The sequence below is a fragment of the Gossypium hirsutum genome, chromosome D12 (assembly GCF_007990345.1).
Source record: "Gossypium hirsutum isolate 1008001.06 chromosome D12, Gossypium_hirsutum_v2.1, whole genome shotgun sequence".
Taxonomy (NCBI): Eukaryota; Viridiplantae; Streptophyta; class Magnoliopsida; order Malvales; family Malvaceae; genus Gossypium; species Gossypium hirsutum.
In genome coordinates this window covers 61165419-61186027 of record NC_053448.1, presented here as the reverse complement: position 1 = coordinate 61186027, position 20609 = coordinate 61165419, and the positions used below count along the sequence as shown (strand labels likewise).

At 34.1% G+C, this 20609-nt stretch overlaps 4 protein-coding genes across 5 annotated transcripts; 3 read left to right on the top strand and 1 right to left on the bottom strand.

Moving 5' to 3' along the window:
• Nucleotides 1-2653: 2653 nt before the first annotated feature.
• On the bottom strand, nucleotides 2654-5136 carry LOC121224380 (uncharacterized). The gene is made up of 2 exons (XM_041107629.1): nucleotides 5076-5136; nucleotides 2654-4010 (listed from the first exon to the last, which is right to left on the bottom strand). Exon 2 carries the CDS (start codon nucleotides 3989-3991, stop codon nucleotides 3398-3400), a length of 594 nt encoding a protein of 197 aa, XP_040963563.1. The 5' UTR covers nucleotides 3992-4010; nucleotides 5076-5136; the 3' UTR covers nucleotides 2654-3397.
• Nucleotides 5137-8400: 3264 nt separating this feature from the next.
• Nucleotides 8401-11533, top strand: LOC107944433 (protein SGT1 homolog B). Its single transcript, XM_016878263.2, has 10 exons — nucleotides 8401-8697; nucleotides 8799-8868; nucleotides 9181-9305; nucleotides 9442-9574; nucleotides 9663-9759; nucleotides 9888-9953; nucleotides 10220-10358; nucleotides 10745-10830; nucleotides 10950-11054; nucleotides 11153-11533. The coding sequence occupies exons 1-10, from the start codon at nucleotides 8538-8540 to the stop codon at nucleotides 11258-11260; spliced, it is 1089 nt and encodes a 362-aa protein (XP_016733752.1). The 5' UTR covers nucleotides 8401-8537; the 3' UTR covers nucleotides 11261-11533.
• A 532-nt stretch (nucleotides 11534-12065) lies between these two features.
• On the top strand, nucleotides 12066-13880 carry LOC107944432 (UDP-glycosyltransferase 88A1). The gene has a single exon (XM_041107628.1). It carries the CDS (start codon nucleotides 12262-12264, stop codon nucleotides 13630-13632), a length of 1371 nt encoding a protein of 456 aa, XP_040963562.1. The 5' UTR covers nucleotides 12066-12261; the 3' UTR covers nucleotides 13633-13880.
• A 2306-nt stretch (nucleotides 13881-16186) lies between these two features.
• Nucleotides 16187-17932, top strand: LOC107942363 (UDP-glycosyltransferase 88A1). 2 transcript variants are annotated; one of them, XM_041107627.1, is made up of 2 exons: nucleotides 16260-17511; nucleotides 17548-17932. In XM_041107627.1, the coding sequence occupies exons 1-2, from the start codon at nucleotides 16273-16275 to the stop codon at nucleotides 17704-17706; spliced, it is 1398 nt and encodes a 465-aa protein (XP_040963561.1). In that variant the 5' UTR covers nucleotides 16260-16272; the 3' UTR covers nucleotides 17707-17932. The 2 variants fall into 2 exon arrangements, with proteins under 2 accessions (XP_016731504.2, XP_040963561.1); XM_016876015.2 differs by having other exon boundaries at nucleotides 16187-17932.
• The last annotated feature ends 2677 nt before the right edge of the window (nucleotides 17933-20609 follow it).

Genomic DNA, 20609 nt, shown 5'->3' with positions numbered 1-20609 from the left:
TTTTCTTCAGTTCGAATCAGTCACCACCATTCGATCACTATAGAAATATACTACACTTTCTCCTACAGAGCTTCCACGTGCATTTAATACTAGTTGATACTATTATATAAGCAAATCGCAAAGGTAATACTTCCAGTACCCCGAACTCAAGTACACAAACCTTAACATATTTTAGATCTATCATCGCTCTACTGCCCTGTCTGAGGATGAAAAGTGCTGAAATTTAATTTGGTGCCAGAGCCTCCTGTAATTACTCAAAATCTCAGGAAATCTCGATCTCGATCTGAAATAAAATCGACCCCGTACCTCACTATCTGACACATATAACTCCGCTACTTCTCGAGCGGATAATCTGTTCTGACTGGAATAAAAGTCTGACTTAGTAACCGACAACAATCACCCATATCGAATCTTTTTCTTCGAGTCTGTATCCACAATCATGGAATTCCATTTCACTCTGTAATGTAAAACTTATCTATATTCAATACATCTTGCTACATATTCACAGATTTCTCGTTTCATTCCAGGCCACCAATACATTTTCTTCAAATCACACTACATTTTTGTACTTCCCGGGTGAATAGAACACATACTACTGTGAGCCTCTGATAAAATATCAATTTTCAAGTCTAAGTTATTCGGAACACATATTCTATTACGATAATATAACATACCATTTTCATCAATGGAGTATTCTGAGCTTGACTTATCTTGAACCATCTGTCGTTTTATCATCAATTTTGGGTCATCATCCTGTAACTCTCGGAATCCGTTGAAAGAACACAGGTTTAGCCTTTAATTCTGCTAGTACAGAACCATCCTCATTAATAGATAAATGAGCATTCAATGCCCGTAGTGCAAATAATGATGATTTCCGACTAAGTGCATCTGCTACGACATTTGCTTTCCCTGGGTGATAGTCAATAACAAGATCATAATCTTCAGCAACTCTAACCATCGTCTCTGTCTCAATTTAACTCTTTCTGAGTCATTAAATACTTCAAGCTTTTATGATCAGTATACACATAACATTTCTCACCATATAAGTAGTGTCTCCATATATTCAAAGCAAACACGATCGCTGCCAATTCCAAATCATGTGTAGGATAATTTTTCTCGTGTGGTTTCAGTTGCCGAGAAGCATATGCCACCACTTTGCCTGACTGCATAAGTACACAGCCCAACCCATTCAGAGACGCATCACTATATACTACAAACGGTACACCCGATTCTGGTTGAGTCAACACTGGAGCCTCTGTCAACATCTTTTTCAACTGATCGAAACTCCGCTGACATTCATCTGACCACATAAATTCAACATTCTTTTGTAGTAATCGAGTCAACGGTAAGGTAATCATTGAAAAATCTTTGACAAATCGGCGATAATAACCTGCCAATCCTAGAAAACTCCGCACTTCAGTAACATTCTTCGGAACTTTCCAATTTACCACTGCCGTTACCTTACTTGGATCCACTCTTATTCCATCAGCTGATACAATATGACCCAAAAACGCAACTTCATGGAGCCAAAATTCGCATTTGCTCAATTTCGCATATAACTGTTTCTCCCGCAAAATCTGTAGTACAATCCTTAAATGTTGTGCATGTTCAGCCTCTGTCGTTGAATATATCAATATATCGTCAATAAATACAACCACAAATCTATCCAAATATGACTGAAAAATTCTATTCATCAAATCCATAAAAGCAGCAGGAGCATTGGTTAACCAAATGGCATCACCAAAAATTCATAATGACCATATCGAGTTCGGAAGGCAGTTTTCGGCACATCACACTATTTAACTTTCAACTGATAATACCCAGATCGAAGGTCTATCTTGGAAAATACTGCAGCACCTTTCAACTGATCAACAAATCATCAATACGAGGCAAAGGATATTTATTCTTTACTGTTACCTTATTCAACTGCCTGTAATCTATACACAGTCTTAAAGAACCATCCTTCTTTTTCACAAACAAGACAGGTGCTCCCAAGGCGACATACTCGGTCTAATGAACCCTTTATCTAATAACTCCTGCAACTGCGCCTTCAACTCTTTTAACTCAGCTGGAGCCATTTTGTACGGTGTTAATGAGATAGGAGTTGTTCCGGGGATCACATCAATTACAAATTCAACTTATCTATCAGGTGGTAGACCGGGTAACTCTTCAGGGAACACATCAGGAAATTCATTCACCACTGGCACTTGTTCGAGCTTTAAATCAGAACCTCGAGTATCTAGGATATAGGCCAAGAATGTTTCGTTGCCTTTGCGTAATAATCTCTGAGCAGAGAGAGCTGAAATAATTCTGACTGTATCATCCATATTTTCAGACCCAACTGAGATTACATCTCCTGTTTGACATTTCAAACTGATTTTCTTATCACGACAATTCACCACCGCATCATGTCTCATTAACCAGTCCATCCCCAGAATAATGTCAAATTCCCGAAAGGGTAACAACATCAAATCAGCGGGAAATTCATAGCCTTTCACTTTCAGTGGACAATTACGACATATCAAATTAACCATCACACTATGACCTAATGGATTTGTGACTTGTATATCAAATTCAGTGGACTCAACAGATAAATTCTTTTCAGATGCTAACATAGTGCAAATATATGAATGAGTAGACCCAGGGTCTATCAATGCATAAACAATAACATCATAAAGATAGAAAGTACCAGCAATTACATCAGGAGCAGTAGCCTCTTCCCTTGCTCGAATGGCGTAGGTACGTGCTGGTGCTCTATTCTCTGATCGACCAACTGATTCCCTCGTACCCGAACGGGTAGTCCCTGTAGCACTGCTCTGGCCTGAACGTCTACTTCTTTGGGGAATGGTTCTCTGTATCTCTTTCTGTTCCACTTCATCTTTTTGCAGCTGGGGACAATCTCGAATAAGATGATCAGTAGCCCCACATTTATAACAAGCTCCCATCTTAGTCCTGCATTCTCCGAAATGATACCTTCCACAATATTGACACTTAGGCCGGGAAGCATTCTGAACGCTGCTCACACTTGCTGTAGGTCTATCGAATACCCTGAAATCAGATTGTCTTGGTCTATCTCTACCCGATCTTCCCGAAACTGATGTAGTTCGACTAATTTCTTCTCTAGATTTCTTCACTGGAAAATCTGAAAATGACTTAGAAGCACCTCTTTTGAATAGCTCTTTACTTTTCCGATCCCGCTGCATTTTTCTGTTGTATACTTCTTCGAGCTTTTGAGCACGGTCGGACAGAACAACGAACTCTCGTATTTCATTACCCCCAATCATCATTCTAATTTCATCATTTAACCCTTCTTCAAACCGGATACACATTTCTTCTTCAGTAGGTATAATGTCTCGGGCATATTTGCTGAGGTAGACAAATTCTCTTTCGTATTCAGCTACTGATTTATTTCCCTGCCGTAGGTCAAGAAATTCCCTTTTCTTTTATCCAAATACCGTCTGCCCACATATTTCTTCTTAAATTCATTTTGGAAGAATTCCCAAGAAATTTTCTCTGCCGGAACCACAGCCTCGATCGTCTCCCACCAACTATAAGCTTCTTCTTTCAACAGAGACACAGCACATCTCAAATAGTCATCTGGTGAGCAAGCCATTTCTTTAAAAATTCTTATCAAACTCTGTAACCAATATTCAGCTTTGACGGGATCATCATCAGTCCTTCCCCGAAATTCTTCGGCTCCAAGTTTTCTAAGCCTTTCCAATGGAGAACGCTTACTAGATTCAGTCGTTGTAGGAGGTGGAGGAGCAACCGGGGGTACCATCGATGGAGCAGTAGGGGGAGGAGGTGGTTCAGCCTGATTTCTTTCTTGCCTCATTTCAGTATACCACTGATTCATAATCCCATAAATCATATTCTTTAATTCTTGCTCTCGCATTTGGGAAATCGGAACATCACTGATTGTTCTTTGTTCAGAATTTGGTATTCTACTGTTAACTTCTTCTTGCTCGGCACGTTCAGGTATATCTAACATCTTTATAATTGGAGAATATCTATAAAAATAACAAAGATTAGATCGGATCATACACATCACACTATCACGGATTTATATGGCATGTATTTCTAAACACTTTACACTTCACACATATTCCGAGAACCGGCTAAACCGGGCTCTGGTACCAATAAAATGTAACACCCCTTACCCAATACCGTTGCCGGAGTCGAGCATGAGGCGTTACTTGACTTAACTTAAAAGTTCGGGCATAAAAATTTACTTTCAAATTTAATTTCATCATTCATAAGAAAGCTGTCCACCTGTACAGCAGTCACTAAAATAATTATAATTCAAGCTACGAAACTCGAAATTTAGATCCGTAAATTTTCCCTGAAACTAGACTCATATATCTATTCACCATAAAAATTTCAAAATTTTTTCTTTAGCCAATTAGTACAGTTTATTAGTTTAAGTCTCCCCTGTTTCACTAATCGACTATCCTGACCACTCATCACTAAAATTTAATTATCTCTTATTACAGACTTCATATGGTGATTAAACTTATTTCTACTGAAAATAGACTCATTAAGGAATCTATACATATAAATTATAACTCATAACTCCTTCTGTACAATTTTAATGAATTTCTAAATTCAGAACAGGGGACTTCAGAAACATTCTTGCCCTGTTTCACTAAAATTCAAATATCTAAAAGTATATAATTCTTTTGCTTACTCCACTTCTTTCATATGAAAGTAGACTCTTTAAGCTCTAATTTCATATCTGACTCAACTTCTAATTCTATTTCCACTATTTTTGGTGATTTTTAAAATTTACATCAATGCTGCCGTCCAAGAACTGCTCCATTGCAATTTTTAAAAAAAAAATTCAATATAACCCCTTTATAATTGTCTAACCTTCCTTGCAATTTTCAAATCACAACCAATTCCAGTATTTCATCTACTTCATTTAAATACTATTGAAGTTCAATCAATCAACCATTTCAAACTAAAAACATGTATATATTTCGATATCTAACGTAACCATAACATTCAAATTTACTTTTTACTTCAATTCCCTATACATGCCATATAAATCCAAAAAGTTGCTTAACATAATCTACCGGAGTATATCTGGATAGTGTGATTCTTGATGTAGATCCGATCCTCCGAATGTATAAATACGTTAATCTACAAAAACAATAAACACACACATGTAAGCTTATAGAAAAGCTTAGTAAGTTCATAGGAATAAAACATAAATCTTACCAAACACTTGTACACTTATACAATATACACCATTACTAAATTTACCTGTCAACCACAATCTTTGGTGAGTTCCTTGGTATAAACTCACTACTACTTATTCTTTTACCATAATTCCTTTGGGCCCATTTATCACTTACTATCCTTGATCAAAATTAAGGAACGGTTACGGAAAATTGAGTACTTCACTTTCACTTTGACATATGACCTCTTATCACTTGTCCTTGATTAGATAAGTGTAGCTAGGCTACCACTTATCACTTTGCCACTTGATCAGATAAGTGTAGCTAAAGCTACCACTTATCACTTTATCACTTGATCAGATAAGTGTAGCCACTTATCACTTTGTCTCTTGATCAGATAAGTGTAACCACTTATCACTTTGTTTCTTGATCAGATAAGTGTAACCACTTATCACTTTGTCACTTGATCAGATAAGTGTAGCTAAAACTACCACTTATCACTTTGTCACTTGATCAGAAGTACTCAAATCCGGCGTTCCACTTAATTTGATCATTTATTCGATTTTCACATTTTTATTTTATTCTCACTTCAACAATAAATGCATTTCATCATACATTGTATAATTCATGAAATTAACATTTAATCATTAAATTTCAGCCATATGAACTTACCTGGGTCGATTTGCAGAATTTGCAAAAGTTCAGGGACTAATCAACTACTTTTTCTTTTCCTCGGCTTGCTTCAGGTTCTCGATCTAAAATACAAATTTATTCATTCATCAGCATATAATTCTATTCTAATCCATTTCACAATTTATGCCCTTAAGTTTTCGAAATTACACTTTTACCCCAAACTTTACAGTTTTTACAATTTGGTCCCTACTCAATTAACCCCTCAATTGATCTAATTTTTCTCAATTAACACCTTTTCCAACTATTTTAAACTACTACATAGCCTTTCATACTCAAAACCGCAACACCAAACCTTAATTCTCAACTTTTTTCACAATTAAGTCCCTAAAATCAATTTCTATCAAAATTACTTAATAAAATCATCATATAACAAAATTAAAGCTTTAATTCCATGTTCATTCATCATATACTTCCAGCATGTATTCATAGAAACTTTCAAAATCAGCCATAAAATCAAAAACTAATGAAATAATTAGTTGGGCCTAATTGTAAAAGTATCAAAATCACAAAAATTAGAAGAAAAAAATCAAGAATTAAACTTACATAATTCAAATATATGAAAAACCAGCTTGTTTCAGACCTCCTATGGCGTTTTTGCTGATAAATTGTGAAGAGATCTCTAGATTTTTCACTTTTGTCTTTGTTTTAAATGTTTAATTTGTTAAGTTTCCAATTTTGCCCCTATTTCTACTTACATTCTGCTGATTTTTCTTACCCAACCGTCCAGCCCATAAAATTTGGGCCTAATTGCCTTTTAAATCCCTCCTCATTAGTCACTTAAGCTATTTAATCACAATTTAATAAATTTTACACTATTTTCAATTTAGTCCTTTTTAGTTAATTAACTATCCAAACGTTAAAATTTTCTAACGAAACTTTAATACCAACTCAATGACACTCTATAAATATTTCTAAAAATATTTATGGCTCAGTTTAAAATCTTCGAGGTCTCGATACCTCGTTTTTTTATTTTAATTATTTTAATATTTATTCCTAGTACACTATTCACTATTTCAAAAATTTTTCTAACTTCACATTTAACTTATACTTACTAAATTTATAATATTTTCTACTCGTTTGTCAGATTTAGTGATCTCGAATCACCATTCCGACACCACTGAATATTCAGGCTATTACAATCCCAGTCCAAGAAACCACATCTTTATGTGGCATTTCGTCGAAGAAGTGGCGTGCTTTGTTCACTCCAAAGCATTTGGCGTAGAGAGACAAGAGATTGTTGTTCAAATACAAGTGATGGTGAAGACCCAGTTTTATTACAGGGCTGTGAACAGATATACCTTGTTTCAAAGAGTTGGAGTTGCAAAATGACAGGATCCTCGAACATGCTTCTTCCAAAAATGTTGGTTCGTTTCGGTTAATGACCCGGTTTGCCGCTTTGCAAAGCATGAAGATCAGTGATATGGAAAGTGATGCTTTGAAAAAGTGAATCTACTGCTTAATCAGAATCGCGGGACCTTGCGTGTTTGTGAGATAATAATGGATTCGATATCGATTTAGAAAGCAAGAAGCTTAATTGCTTGGAAGCATCAATATCTGGTACTACAAAACTCGCTCTACGTGAAAGGAAAAAAAAAGGAAGGGTTAATATATTATTTTGTACCTTGCGTTCAATTTAGTTTATTCTTTAATTTTAATTTTATGTATAGAAAATTTAGGTTGAATTGTTAATATGGTTAAAATTATTTTACTATATTGTAACGTTATTTTTTTATTAAATAATTATATTATTATTAAGTGAGTATTTTAATTTATTTTAAACATGTCACAACAACACATTTAATAATATTAATAATTAAACTTAAATTTAAAAAAAAATTAAAAAATATATGTTGCATATATTAGCCTTTAAATTGCTTAATAAACTTTGCCCTACGTAGAAGCATGGAATATAGTAGAGAACAGAACCGAAGCAAGAATAAATAAATATATATACACATATATTTTGCTTGCTATTAAATAAATAATTAATGTGTTTTTAGATTTGAGTTTTATTATATATGATTACGTGATTTTTTTCATTTAAGTTTCATTATGTAGCATTTTATATTTATTTTGATCTAATTTGGATATATTTTAATTATTAGATTAATATATATTTTAATAATTGATTTTGATTGTAATTTTTTCTTTGTTATTCAAGTATTTACTAGGGTGAGCCTAGTAATTAATCTTTCGTGTTCTATGAGCTCATTAAAGAGTAGATACTGATTACGGGTTTTAAAGTTGTTCCATACCTAGGACGAGGATTGAATCCTTAATCACTAGTTAAAGTTTTCGATTATCAATTAGTATACATTCTAATAAATGATTTTGATTGTAATTTTATGTATATATTGATTATAATTATAGGAATTTATTAATATGATTTAATTGTAATTTTTTTAAAAATTGAATGAAAACCAATGGCCCAAAAGTTGAACCGGTCGGTATAAAATTGTAATTTACAAAACCGTGGGGGTATAATTGTAATTTCGGAATAAAGAAATCAAATCGTTTAAAAGGTCGGAAACTATTCAATCTGTTTATATTAGTTTTCTTTGAGGGTCAATCCTATTCAGAAAATCAAAATCCCCTCTCCCATTGATCTTTTGATCTTCTAGACACTTCTCTTCCTCGTTGTGAGTCTCTTGGTTTGCCCTGGTAATGGCGTCTGCTTTAGAAACCAAAGCCAAAGAAGCATACTTCGATGACCACTTTGAACTCGCCCTCGATCTGTACTCGCAAGCCATCGGAATCAACCCTAAAAAGGCCGAGCTCTACGCTGACCGTGCTCAAGCCAACATCAAACTGAACAATCTCCCTGGTTTCTCCCTTAATTTTTCCCTATTTATCTCACTTTCTATAAGTTTCAAAAAGAAACTAATTGTTCATTCTACTTGTTGCTTTGCAATTTTGTTCGCGCAGATGCTGTGGCAGATGCTAACAAAGCAATTGAGTTGGATCCGTCCATGTCTAAAGCCTACTTGCGTAAAGCGTTAGTTCATTTCCCCTTACCGGCTTTTCTTTTTCCTCTTTAATTTGATTATTTGGGCTCGCCCAATGCTTTAGTCCTTTTAAAAAAAAATTATATACTCTTTATTCCCTTGCGTAATATAGTACTTTCTGCACTGAAATTAATTGTTTCCGCATCGTATTTAATGTATAATTACTAAAGGAATTTGTAGGGTTGTTTTTGTAAAAGATTATTATGGGAGAAAATTTGTAGTAGTTGATAGAATAGCTAAGTTTGTATTCACCCTTTTCCCAGAACAAGCCTTTATAATAATATGTAAACGTATGTTTGCAGTACTGCGTGTATGAAGCTTGAGGAGTATCAAACTGCTAAGGCTGCGTTGGAGACTGGGGCTGCTTTGGCACCAGAAGAGTCGAGATTTTCCAAGTTGATTAAAGAATGTGAAGAGCGCATTGCAGGTATATTGTCTTAAAGAACGGGTTTTGGTAAGGGGTGAATTTATCCGAAAGAATTGCTATATAATTAAAAGTATTCTGTTATTGTCTCAGTAACCTCTCTTGCCTTGCTATATAATACCTTTGTGTATTTGTTTAGAGGAAAATGGTGAGTTACCGAAGGAGACCTTGGAAGTGGTGCCAACAAATGTTGTACCTGTGAAAGACGTCTCTTCTGTCAAGGATGTACCTGATCCCATGACTGTTGCAGCACCAACTAAATCAACTTACAGGTTTGTTCCTGTGTATTCTCTTTGTAATGTCAGTGCTATTTTGCATTTGGTGATTTGCAGTTGATTTGGTAAAAAATATATTGTGCAGGCATGAATTTTATCAGAAACCAGAGGAAGTGGTTGTCACAATATTTGCTAAGGGAATACCACCCGAGTGTGTTAAAGTTGATTATGGTGAACAAATAGTAAGTTGCATTGTGGTTCATCTTTGTTTTGCAATTTTGTGTGTTTCTTTCCTTAAGTGTTCCATGAGTAGCATTGAGTTTTTTATTAGTAGGCTAAAGATACACCATCTTTCTTTGTTGCTGTGCAGCTAAGTGTCGCTGTCAATGCACCCGGCAAAGATGCTTATCATTTCCAACCTCGCTTATTTGGAAAGGTATTACATGAAATTTGTGTTGATTATTTTCTGGTTGTAAGAGTAATATGGTACATAAGGTTGGCATTTTCCTTTTGGGCAAAGGTCCAAATATAGAACTCTTTAGTTAATTCTGGAAATTATTGAAAATACTTCATTGAAGTGGAATTCTTTTTTTTTTTTTAAAGTAGCGACAAATAGGCTTAGTGTTCAATCTTTTGCTATGTGATTGTATCTCTAGTTGAGATGCTAAGTTGTCTTTTTCGGGATTGCCAATGTTTGAACAGATAATACCTGACAAGTGCAGATATGATGTTTTGTCAACCAAAATTGAAATTAGGTTAGCAAAAGCTGAACCAATTCATTGGACATCCCTTGAATTTAGCATGGAAGTTGCTGTGCCCCAAAGGATTAATGTATCTTCTGGTAAGTTGATCTCTCCATGCCCTTGAATTTTTCTATCTTGTTCACATTAAAAGAATTTCATCTTAATTTGTTTTCAAAGTTCAAACAAATCTGCACAGCTATTTGTTATTCTGCAATATGGGGTTCTTATATTGTAAAATTAGAACACATTGATATCTGCTTCAGTAATGTTTGACCACACTCCATGCCCATAAATTTCATGGTTTTCTTTGTTGATGCTTTTGCAATTGAAAATCTTTTCCAGTATCATTTGATTGGTTGAACTTGTTCTTTGAGCACACATGCTAGTTAAGTGTTCTATGAAAGCTAGAATATCCCCTCTAATAATTTGGCTACTAAAGTATCCTTTTATCGACTTGTGGCCGTAACTAATTCTTGTCTTGTAGTTGCTGCAAATCAAAGGCCATCGTACCCATCCTCCAAACCAAAAAGGGTTGATTGGGATAAAATCGAAGCTCAAGTAAAGAAGGAGGTACATCAAATATCTTAATTTTTATATGTTTTCCATTGTGTGCGTGGGACAACTTGCCCAGTGTAAGTTTGTGGGATGCAATCATGATTTAACACGACCCTTTCTGGCTGGTTTTTCAGGAGAAAGATGAAAAGCTAGATGGTGATGCAGCTTTGAATAAATTTTTCCGTGACATTTATCAGGATGCTGATGAGGATGCAAGAAGGGCCATGCAGAAATCCTTTGTAAGATATCTAACTCAAAAAGCTTGTTTTGCATAACTATGGTCTTTGGGATAAAATAATGGGGGTTTGAACAATCTTATCTGCTGTATGCATTATAGGTGGAATCAAACGGGACTGTTCTTTCGACGAACTGGAAAGAAGTTGGTGTAAAGAAGGTGGAAGGAAGTCCTCCGGATGGTATGGAACTGAAGAAGTGGGAGTACTGAGCTCTTTTTTCTCAATTGTATGCTGTTTTGGACTCCATTATCCAAATGTTGGATACTTTCTCTTCAATCTAATTACAATGCGTCACTTGGCTGTGCTTGATTGTCCAAAATTGCTCCTAAGTAGAGGTAGACGGATTTTTTTTTCCTTTTACTTTGTTTTGTACCTGTCGTTTTAAAGCTTTCGTTTGGAGTTTGTGTAGTTACACTTTGGTAAAAACCTTCCAACACTTTTAAGCTTTGCAATGATGAATGTGACCGTATTTTGTTTTTCTATCTTTATAAACTTGTCATATGCATAGCTATATACCCTGAATATAGGTTTTCTAGTCCTTCTAGTCTTTCGGGGAGGCTTAGGTTTTCGATTGCATTCTCCACTTGATGTTGGGTTTGTAGCTTTAATGACCTTCGATTATATTGGACATTGGAGAGCATTCGTAACAAGGGAGGGGATTAGTTATTGTCTATTGCTTCCTATGGATAACCTAATTTAGATAATAAAAAAACCCCTTAAATCATACAATTTAAAGAGCTTTCAATTTCAAAATACCAAATAAAATTCAATTACTTCATGTGACCTTGTTTACCATTATTAGGAAAAAAAATAAAGCAACATTCACAAGATGATATTAATAATTTTTCCGGAAATTTGGTTGCTTTTTTTAATTTTTGATGAAAAATTTTGGAATTTATTAAAGTGCGAAGATGTAATATTTTGAGGTTGTATTATATTATCACTTAATAATTAAAAAATTATGATTTTCTATAATTTTTTTATGTTTAAATTTTAAATAATGTTTTTAGATTTTCAGATTTATAAAATTTTTAATAAATGGAATGAGGGGAGTAGGTGGTGTATCCTATTCCAAAAACATGGTTAAGAATCATCGTTGACCATCTTTTTGGTTCAGTAACTCGCTCTTTTATTTCATCTCTTTCACAGTACATCATCTTTAAACTCCTATTCTTTGTGTTTTTCCCCCTCCATTTTTTCATAATCAGCAATGGCAGAAGCCATAGTTATTTACCCAGCACCTTTGCTTACCCACCAAACACCCATGGTAGAGTTCGCCAAGCTCCTCCTCACTCACCACCCTTCCCTTTCTATCCACATCCTCATCGCCACTACCCTCCCTTTCCAACCTCCCTCCTCCGCCGTTCCTCCAAACATCACCTGCCACTACCTCCCCGCCGTCGACCTCCCTCCTCCCTCAACCCACCCACTCTCCCTTCTCTTCAATGTCATCCGCCTCAACAACCCCGACTTCCGCCGCGCCCTCCTTACCATCTCCAACAACTATACACTTAACGCTGTTATCTTCGACTTCTTCTGCACCAGATACGCTTTCGAAGTCGTCTCCGACCTCAACATTCCTGCTTACTGTTTCTGCACCGTCGCCGCCGGTTCCCTTGCTTCCTTACTTTATCTGCCCACCCTTCACAACAAATTTACTCAAAACTTTCAAGATCTCAACGTTCTTGTCGACATCCCCGCAGTCCCACCGATTCCATCCTCAGATATGCCGTCGCCGGTACTCAAACGCAACGAGTGGTATGAAATTTTCTTAAACAACTCCACTTGTTTGCCCCATTTAGCTGGGATCATCGTCAACACATTCGAATGCCTCGAGTCAAAGGCCATCAAGGCTATTCGCGATGGACTCTGCGTACCGGAGTATTCCACACCTCCCGTTTACTGCATTGGACCTTCCATTGCCTACTCCACCGCACACGGCGGCGATGTTCCTCATTGCTTAAAGTGGCTAGACTCACAACCTAGTAAAAGCGTAGTGTTTCTTTGTTTTGGTAGCTCGGGTTCGTTTTCAATTCAACAAATAAAAGAAATAGCTGTTGGATTAGAGAGCAGTGGGCAGAGATTCTTGTGGGTGGTGAAGAACCCACCATTAGAGGACCAAAGCTTGGACCCAGATTTGAATTCATTGCTTCCTCAAGGGTTCTTGGAGAGGACCAAAGAGAGGGGACTGGTAGTCAAATCATGGGCACCTCAAGCAGCCGTGTTGAATCACGACTCGGTTGGTGGATTCATAACTCACTGCGGCTGGAACTCGGTGCTGGAATCGGTGCGTGCAGGGGTTCCAATGTTGGCCTGGCCACTTTATGCAGAACAAAGGCTCAATAGGGTGTTGATGGTAGAAGAAATGAAGATCGCATTGCCGATGGTGGAGTCGGAAACAGGGTTCGTTTGTTCAACTGAGGTGGAGAAGCGAGTCAAAGAGTTGATTGAGTCGAAAGAAAGTGACTCAGTTAGGCAGCGAACGTTAGATATGAAACGTGCAGCCGAGGTAGCGACGAGTGAGGGAGGTTCCTCTCGTGTTGCGCTAGTCAAACTTTTCGAGTCATGGAAGCTGAAATGACTCGGACCGAACCGGTTGTTATTTTTGTTGTGTTGGTCCGATACACAGAAACGATGTCCAAATCTTGACGGCTTCGAGTTTTAGGTAAAATTCCAAGTTTTACTCCCTTTACGATTTGATTTTTATAATTTAACTGTACATAACTTTTGGACTCAATTGATGAAAGTGAAATAATATCTCTCAATGCACAAAAAAAAAAATGAACAAGATTTAATGAATTTTCTATATATGAAATCATAGTTAGAGCATGTTTTACATAAAAAGAAGAATCTTTTGTTACAAAAGAAGTAGAAGCGATGTTGTTAAAAAGTTTTGTATATGTGCTATCATTGTCTATTTTTATTAATTAGTTTAAATCATCAAAAATTAACTTTTATTATTAAAGTTAATATACCGTTTGCTACTTGAATTTAACATTAATATTCAATTTCACACTTAATTTTTTTTTAATTCCATACAATTATTCAACAAAAATGATTGAATAGTTTACATCACAGCAAATGATAAAAAAGCAAGAAATCCATGATTTAAAAGCACCCATCTCTAAGAGCGAGTTATATTTTGTACCAATTTTTGCGGCAAATTAATCGAAATGGAGCAATCCATTCCTGTAGATCGTCTCCTACCATTCACCTTTCATCTTGGACCGGGCTGTCAATGTTAAAAAATTTGACCCGATATAATTTCTTAAATTCATATTATTTCTTACGTGGTTGGAATTCAAGTTCAGCATTAATTTATCGATTGAGTTTTAATTTGATTGGTGTCAGTATTATTGCCATTCAAAGAGCTTGGGTTCGAATGCATTGAAGTACTTTATCCCCCTATTTAAGAGTTAAAGAGGAACTATGGGTGAGTTTAGATATTAAAATAAAAAATAAATATGATAAGAATTTATAATGAGATTAATTTTTGACGTAACTCTTGCTGTTGGGCCTAAAGCCACCCCAACTTGTTTACCCCAACACTGGTGGTTCCGTATCTGAAATTCGGGTTCTTGACTGTCATTTCAGCAACTAATCTCATGTTGAACCAAGGGTTGGGTGAAGTGCTATAGTCGATCTTCAAGTACACTCAATGTCAGTTCAGTAAGATCGTTACAGTTGCAACCAACCTTCAAATCAATACCAACAAGTCAACAACCAATGAATGAATCAAATAAAATAAATATAAAAAATTTAATTTTAATGAAGATTTTAAATTATGTTTCAGTATTGAAAAATTGAGATTTTAAATTCGAGTCTCGTTATATGATATATAAGTTTTTAATTAAATTTATTCTGGTTATAAATAGTTAGTTTGAGTTTACTTAATGCTTGAGTTAGTACTTGTAAAAGAATTAATTTGAAAAAGTAATTTAAAAATATTTAGTTAAAATAATTATAATTAAAGTAAAATTTGACATAATTTTTTTTACAATTATAATCATTTTTTTAAAAAAATTATGTCAAATTTTACTTTAATTATAATTATTTTAACTAAATATTTTTAAATTACTTTTTCAAATTAATTCTTTTACAAGTACTAACTCAAGCATTAAGTAAACTCAAACTAACTATTTATAACCAGAATAAATTTAATTAAAAACTTATATATCATATAACTATTTTTAAAAAATAATTTATATTTTTAATTAACGTATAAAAATAATTTATATTTATTATTTAAAAATATTTAGTTAAAATAATTATAATTAAAGTAAAATTTGACATAATTTTTTTTACAATTACAATCATTTTTAAAAAGTTTTTTTGTTTATTTTTTACTTAAATTTTTTGCTACATATTAATTATATATTATTTAAAAATTATTATAATTAATTTTTTGACCATTAAGAAAATAAAAAGAAAAATTGAATGGTGAAGAGTTTATTTTACAATATATCAATTTTTTAGTGCTTGTACAAATACTTTAATAATAAGATTTTTTTATTAGTAATATATTTAAATTATCGAAATAATTAATATATTTTAATAAAATTATTAGTTATTAGTTTAAATAATGATTACATGAAGTAAAAAAATTATATTGTATATTAAAAATAGTATAAATATTTTAATTATGATTTGAATTTTTTTAATATTATTAAAAACTTTACTGATCTATTAATACGATATTTAAAAATAATAATTATATTTAAATTATTATATATTTTAATTATGAAGAATGAATTAAATATACATTATTTAAAAATTAATTAAAAAGTTAAACGTGTAATTAGAAACTGGTTTATTCAAAATGGAAGGGTTAATACGGTTGTAACTTCAGAAAAAAAGGTTAAAATGTGTTGCTAGTCTCTTTGCTTGTATATTTTAAAAGATAAAACTTTAATCCTCTTATTTTTTTCTAATTTAAAAATCTAGTCCAATCATTATCGTTATTTATTAAAATTTATAAATTTAACATGTTTATTTTCTGTCAATTATATGCCATGTCATATAAGGACAGTTTAATAATAATTTTGACAAAAATTAAATACGATTATAATGACTAGATTAATATTTTTAAATAAAAAAACTTAATTCTTAATTTTTAATTTTTTTAACGGAGGCACTAAATCTAAAATTTTATGAACTTACAAGGAGTAATAGCACATTTAAAAAATAAAAACCCCGTATCCCAATGTTTTCTTTATGATTCATGTATACATTGTGTCTTCTCCATTTTTCATTATCACCAATGGAGGAAGCCATAGTTATTTACCCAGCATCTATGCTTACTCACCTGGCACCCATGGTAGAGTTCGCCAAGCTCCTCCTCACTCAACACCCTTCCCTTTCTATCCACATCCTCATCGCCACCCTTCCTTCACAACCTTCCTCCACCGTTCCCTCCCCCGTTCCTCCTTCCATCACCTTCCACTACCTCCCCACATTCGACCTCCTTCCAACCTCAACCGACTTAGATCCGCTTTTCTTCGACGTCATCCGCCTCAGAAACCCCGATGTCCGTCGCACCCTTCTCACCATCTCCAATAACTACACACTCAACGCCATTATCGTCGACTTCTTCTGCACCAGCGCAGCATTCGAAGTGGCCTCCGATCTCAACCTTCCAGCTTACTCTTTCCTCCCTACCGCCCTCGGTGCCGCTGCTTGCTTACTTTATTTGCCCACCCTCTGTAACAAATTCACTCAAAGCTTCCAACATCTCAACGTTCTCCTTGATATCCCTGGTGCTCCACCGATTCCATCTGCAGATATGCCGCCGACAACGTTCAAAGGCAACAAGCTGTATGACGTTTTCTTAGACATCGCCACCAACTTGCCCCGTTCAACTGGGATTATTGTGGACACTTTTGAATATCTCGAGCCAAAGAGCTTCAAAGAGATTAATGATGGACTCTGCTTGCCGGACTACCCCACGCCTCCCCTTTACTGCATCGGACCTCTCATTGTTAACACCACCGTGGACGGTGATGGTGTTCCTCAGTGCATCAAATGGTTAGACTCTCAACCTAGTAAAAGCGTAGTGTTTCTTTGTTTTGGTAGCTTGGGATCGTTTTCAGTGCAACAATTAAAGGAAATAGCTGTTGGATTAGAGAGGAGTGGGCAGAGATTTTTATGGATTGTGAGGAACCCACCATTAGAGAACCAAAGCTTGAACATTGACACAAAAGTCGACCCAGATTTGAAATCATTGCTTCCTCCAGGGTTCTTGGAGAGGACCAAAGAGAAGGGACTGGTAGTCAAATCATGGGCACCCCAATTAGCCGTGTTGAATCACGACTCGGTTGGTGGGTTTGTGACTCACTGCGGCTGGAACTCAGTGCTAGAATCGGTATGTGCAGGGGTTCCAATGTTAGCGTGGCCGCTTTATGCTGAACAAAGGTTCAACAGGGTGTTGATGGTAGAAGAAATGAAGATTGCGTTGCCGATGGTGGAGTCGGAAACCGGGTTCGTGAGTTCAACTGAGGTGGAGAAACGAGTCAAAGAATTGATGGGGTCGAAAGAAGGTGACTCAGTTAGGGAGCGAGCCTTAGCCATGAAACATGCAGCGAGGGTGGCGACGAGTGAGGGAGGTTCCACTCGCATTGCGCTGGCCAAACTTGTCGAGTCATGGAAGCAAAAATGACTCGGACTGAATCGCCAAACCACCACGTAGGTTGTGAGGTAAAACCCATGGTCAATAAGTGAAACACGAGCGTTCGACTCGGTCGTTATAATCCCTATTGTGCTGATTCGACAAACTGAAAACGTTGTTCGAATTATTATTTTTATTATCTTTGTTGTTGTTGTGGTGATTATATTATGCTTGTATTTTTAATTAATTAATTAAATAATATCCTTAGTTCAAATAATTTATTAACTTAAATATTTAACCATTTATTTGGATTAATTTTTTATTTTATGATAATTAAAATTGAAAAATTAAATCCGATTTTAAATTCAATAAAATCATCCTTTTTTTTTGGTGAAATAAAAACATCAGTTACATATAGCAACCATTCGTTTTATCTACTCGTAATAAAATAATCCTTATTTAATCACTGAAAATATACACAAATCTACACTTTTATCTTTAAAAAAGGATAAAATTTAAATTTAAATTACTAAAATTAAGGGTGAGCAAAATTCGATACGATTCGAAAAAATAGAAAAAAATTTTGAATTTCGAGTTAAACGAATCGAGTTATTCGAGTTAATCGAGTTATTCGAATCAACTCGAATTTTTTTTCAAATTTCAAGTTCGAATCGAGTTGGGTTTTCGAATTCGAATAACTCGAATAATTCGAATATCAAACTATAGTATTTTACATTTTTACCCCAAACTCCCAAACCTTTTTACTTTTACCTCAAAACTTTTACTCCTTCCTACTTTCCCCCAAAACTTTTACTCCCCTCCCCTCCCAACCCTCCAATCTACCCAAAATTCATTTCCCACCAAAATTTTACTCTCCCATTTACTTTTTCTCAAAATTTTACTCCCCAAAACCCTCAAAACCTTTTATTTTTCCCCAAAATTTTTACTCCCTCCCACTTTTTCCCTAAAACTTTTATTCCCTTCCCATCCCACCTCTCATCTACCCCAAACCCTCCCCCCTCCAATTTTTTTTTAATATTTTCCCTCCAAAATTTTACTCCCCCTATTTACTTTCCCTCAAACTTTTATTCCCCAAAATTTTTTATTTTCTCCCTAAACTTTTACTTCTCACCTTTTACTCTCAAATAAAAAATCAAAATTATCCAAAAAAAAATCACTAAACATAAATAGTAATAATTTTATTTATATCTACTATTTATATTATTAAATTAAATTTTACATATTATATTATTTATATTATTGAATTGTTTAGTCATATTGAATATTTATATTAAAATTGAATTATTAACTATGCCATAAAATATTCGTGCTAAAATTTTATATTGGCATCAATTTCACATTTTATTTTTAAAATAATTTTTATTAAAAAATCATATTTTTACATTTAATATATTTCTTAATTCCAAAATACATAGTGACAAGAATCTGAAGATAATTGAAACAACTAAGCGAGCAAAGAAGCTAACCAGTATATAAAAAATTAATAAATAAATTATGAGGTGATGAAAGTTAATAAAAAATTTGATTAAGGTGGACAAATTTTCTTACGATGGGTGACAGTGGTTATAAGGACCCAAAATTATTTTTTAAAATTTAACTCGAACAAATATATACGATTCGAATTCCATCTCACTCGACTCGATTCGATAAAACTTCAAATAAAGTTAGGATGATAAAATGAGATTCGAAAACTCGATTAACTCGAAAATTTTCGATTCAATTCGATCAAAGGCTCACTCCTAACTAAAATGATGAAATTAACTTTAGATTTTTTATTTTATTTCGCGCAGTGGGTCAAATGATTCCATCAATAAAGGGCATGGTCCCAAATCAATACACCATAAAAGACATGTTGTCATTGCTACTATGTTCCCCAATGAAGAAGAACAATGGGAAAGTAGTGTTAGTTGCCAAGTCTAACATTCCACCAAATCGTCTTCATGTGATGGACACATGGACAAGTACAAATGTCCGACAAGTCCTCGCATGACAGTCGATCACTCTTTAAGGGTTAGTTTACAAATATTTCTCAAAAATATTTTTAAATAAAAAAAATATTATTTTAAGAAAAAAAAATATTTTCTCAAGTCAAAAATTAGCTTAAAAATATATTTTTTTAAAAACAAAATATAATTTAACTCTTAATGATACTGTTATCATTGAATTTGCTATCAATTTTGATATATTTCGTTTCAAATTGCCTTGAATTTTGATTTTTTATTAGTGTTTTATTCCTAAATTGTCAATAATGAATCGGCATTAGTCCCCACGATCCAAAATTATACATGGATGATAGTACTATTGGAAGACCAATATGAAGTGAGGATATATTAGACCACCATAAGTAAAGCCTATGTAGGAAGGGATTGAAGCATCTCACCAAGCCCATGATCTCTAACCAGACTTTTTTAACAATGGGCCCCAAATACAAAAGCAACATAAAAGAATTGGTGGAATATTTTAATTTTATAATGTTTAAATATTGTTATGTATTTTTCTTATTCTTCATGTTCGTTTTATAGTTTATATTCGAAGATTGTAGTTATTTCTCCCATCATTGTTACTTCAATGTTTGAATATGCATTCTCTTCTTCGAAATACAACGTGTCTTACCATTACATCGAACATTTATTAATACCGTTACATAATTTTAATTTTTTTTTACTATTTCCTAAATAAGATGTGCCACTTTTAGAACTTTAGTTATAGGATTTAAAAACTCAGTTCTTAAAAAGAAAATACTAGTAATAAGTTGAAAATTTCAATTCTTAAAGCATGTATCTCTTTCCTCGCTTAGGAAATGAGTAATCGTTTGATCCGATTAAAAAATACTAATAATTGATTTAATCGACTCTATATTATATTTACTCGAAATTGAACCGACCGTATTGACAAGTAATTTTTTTAAAAAAAATTTACAATCCAAACCAAAT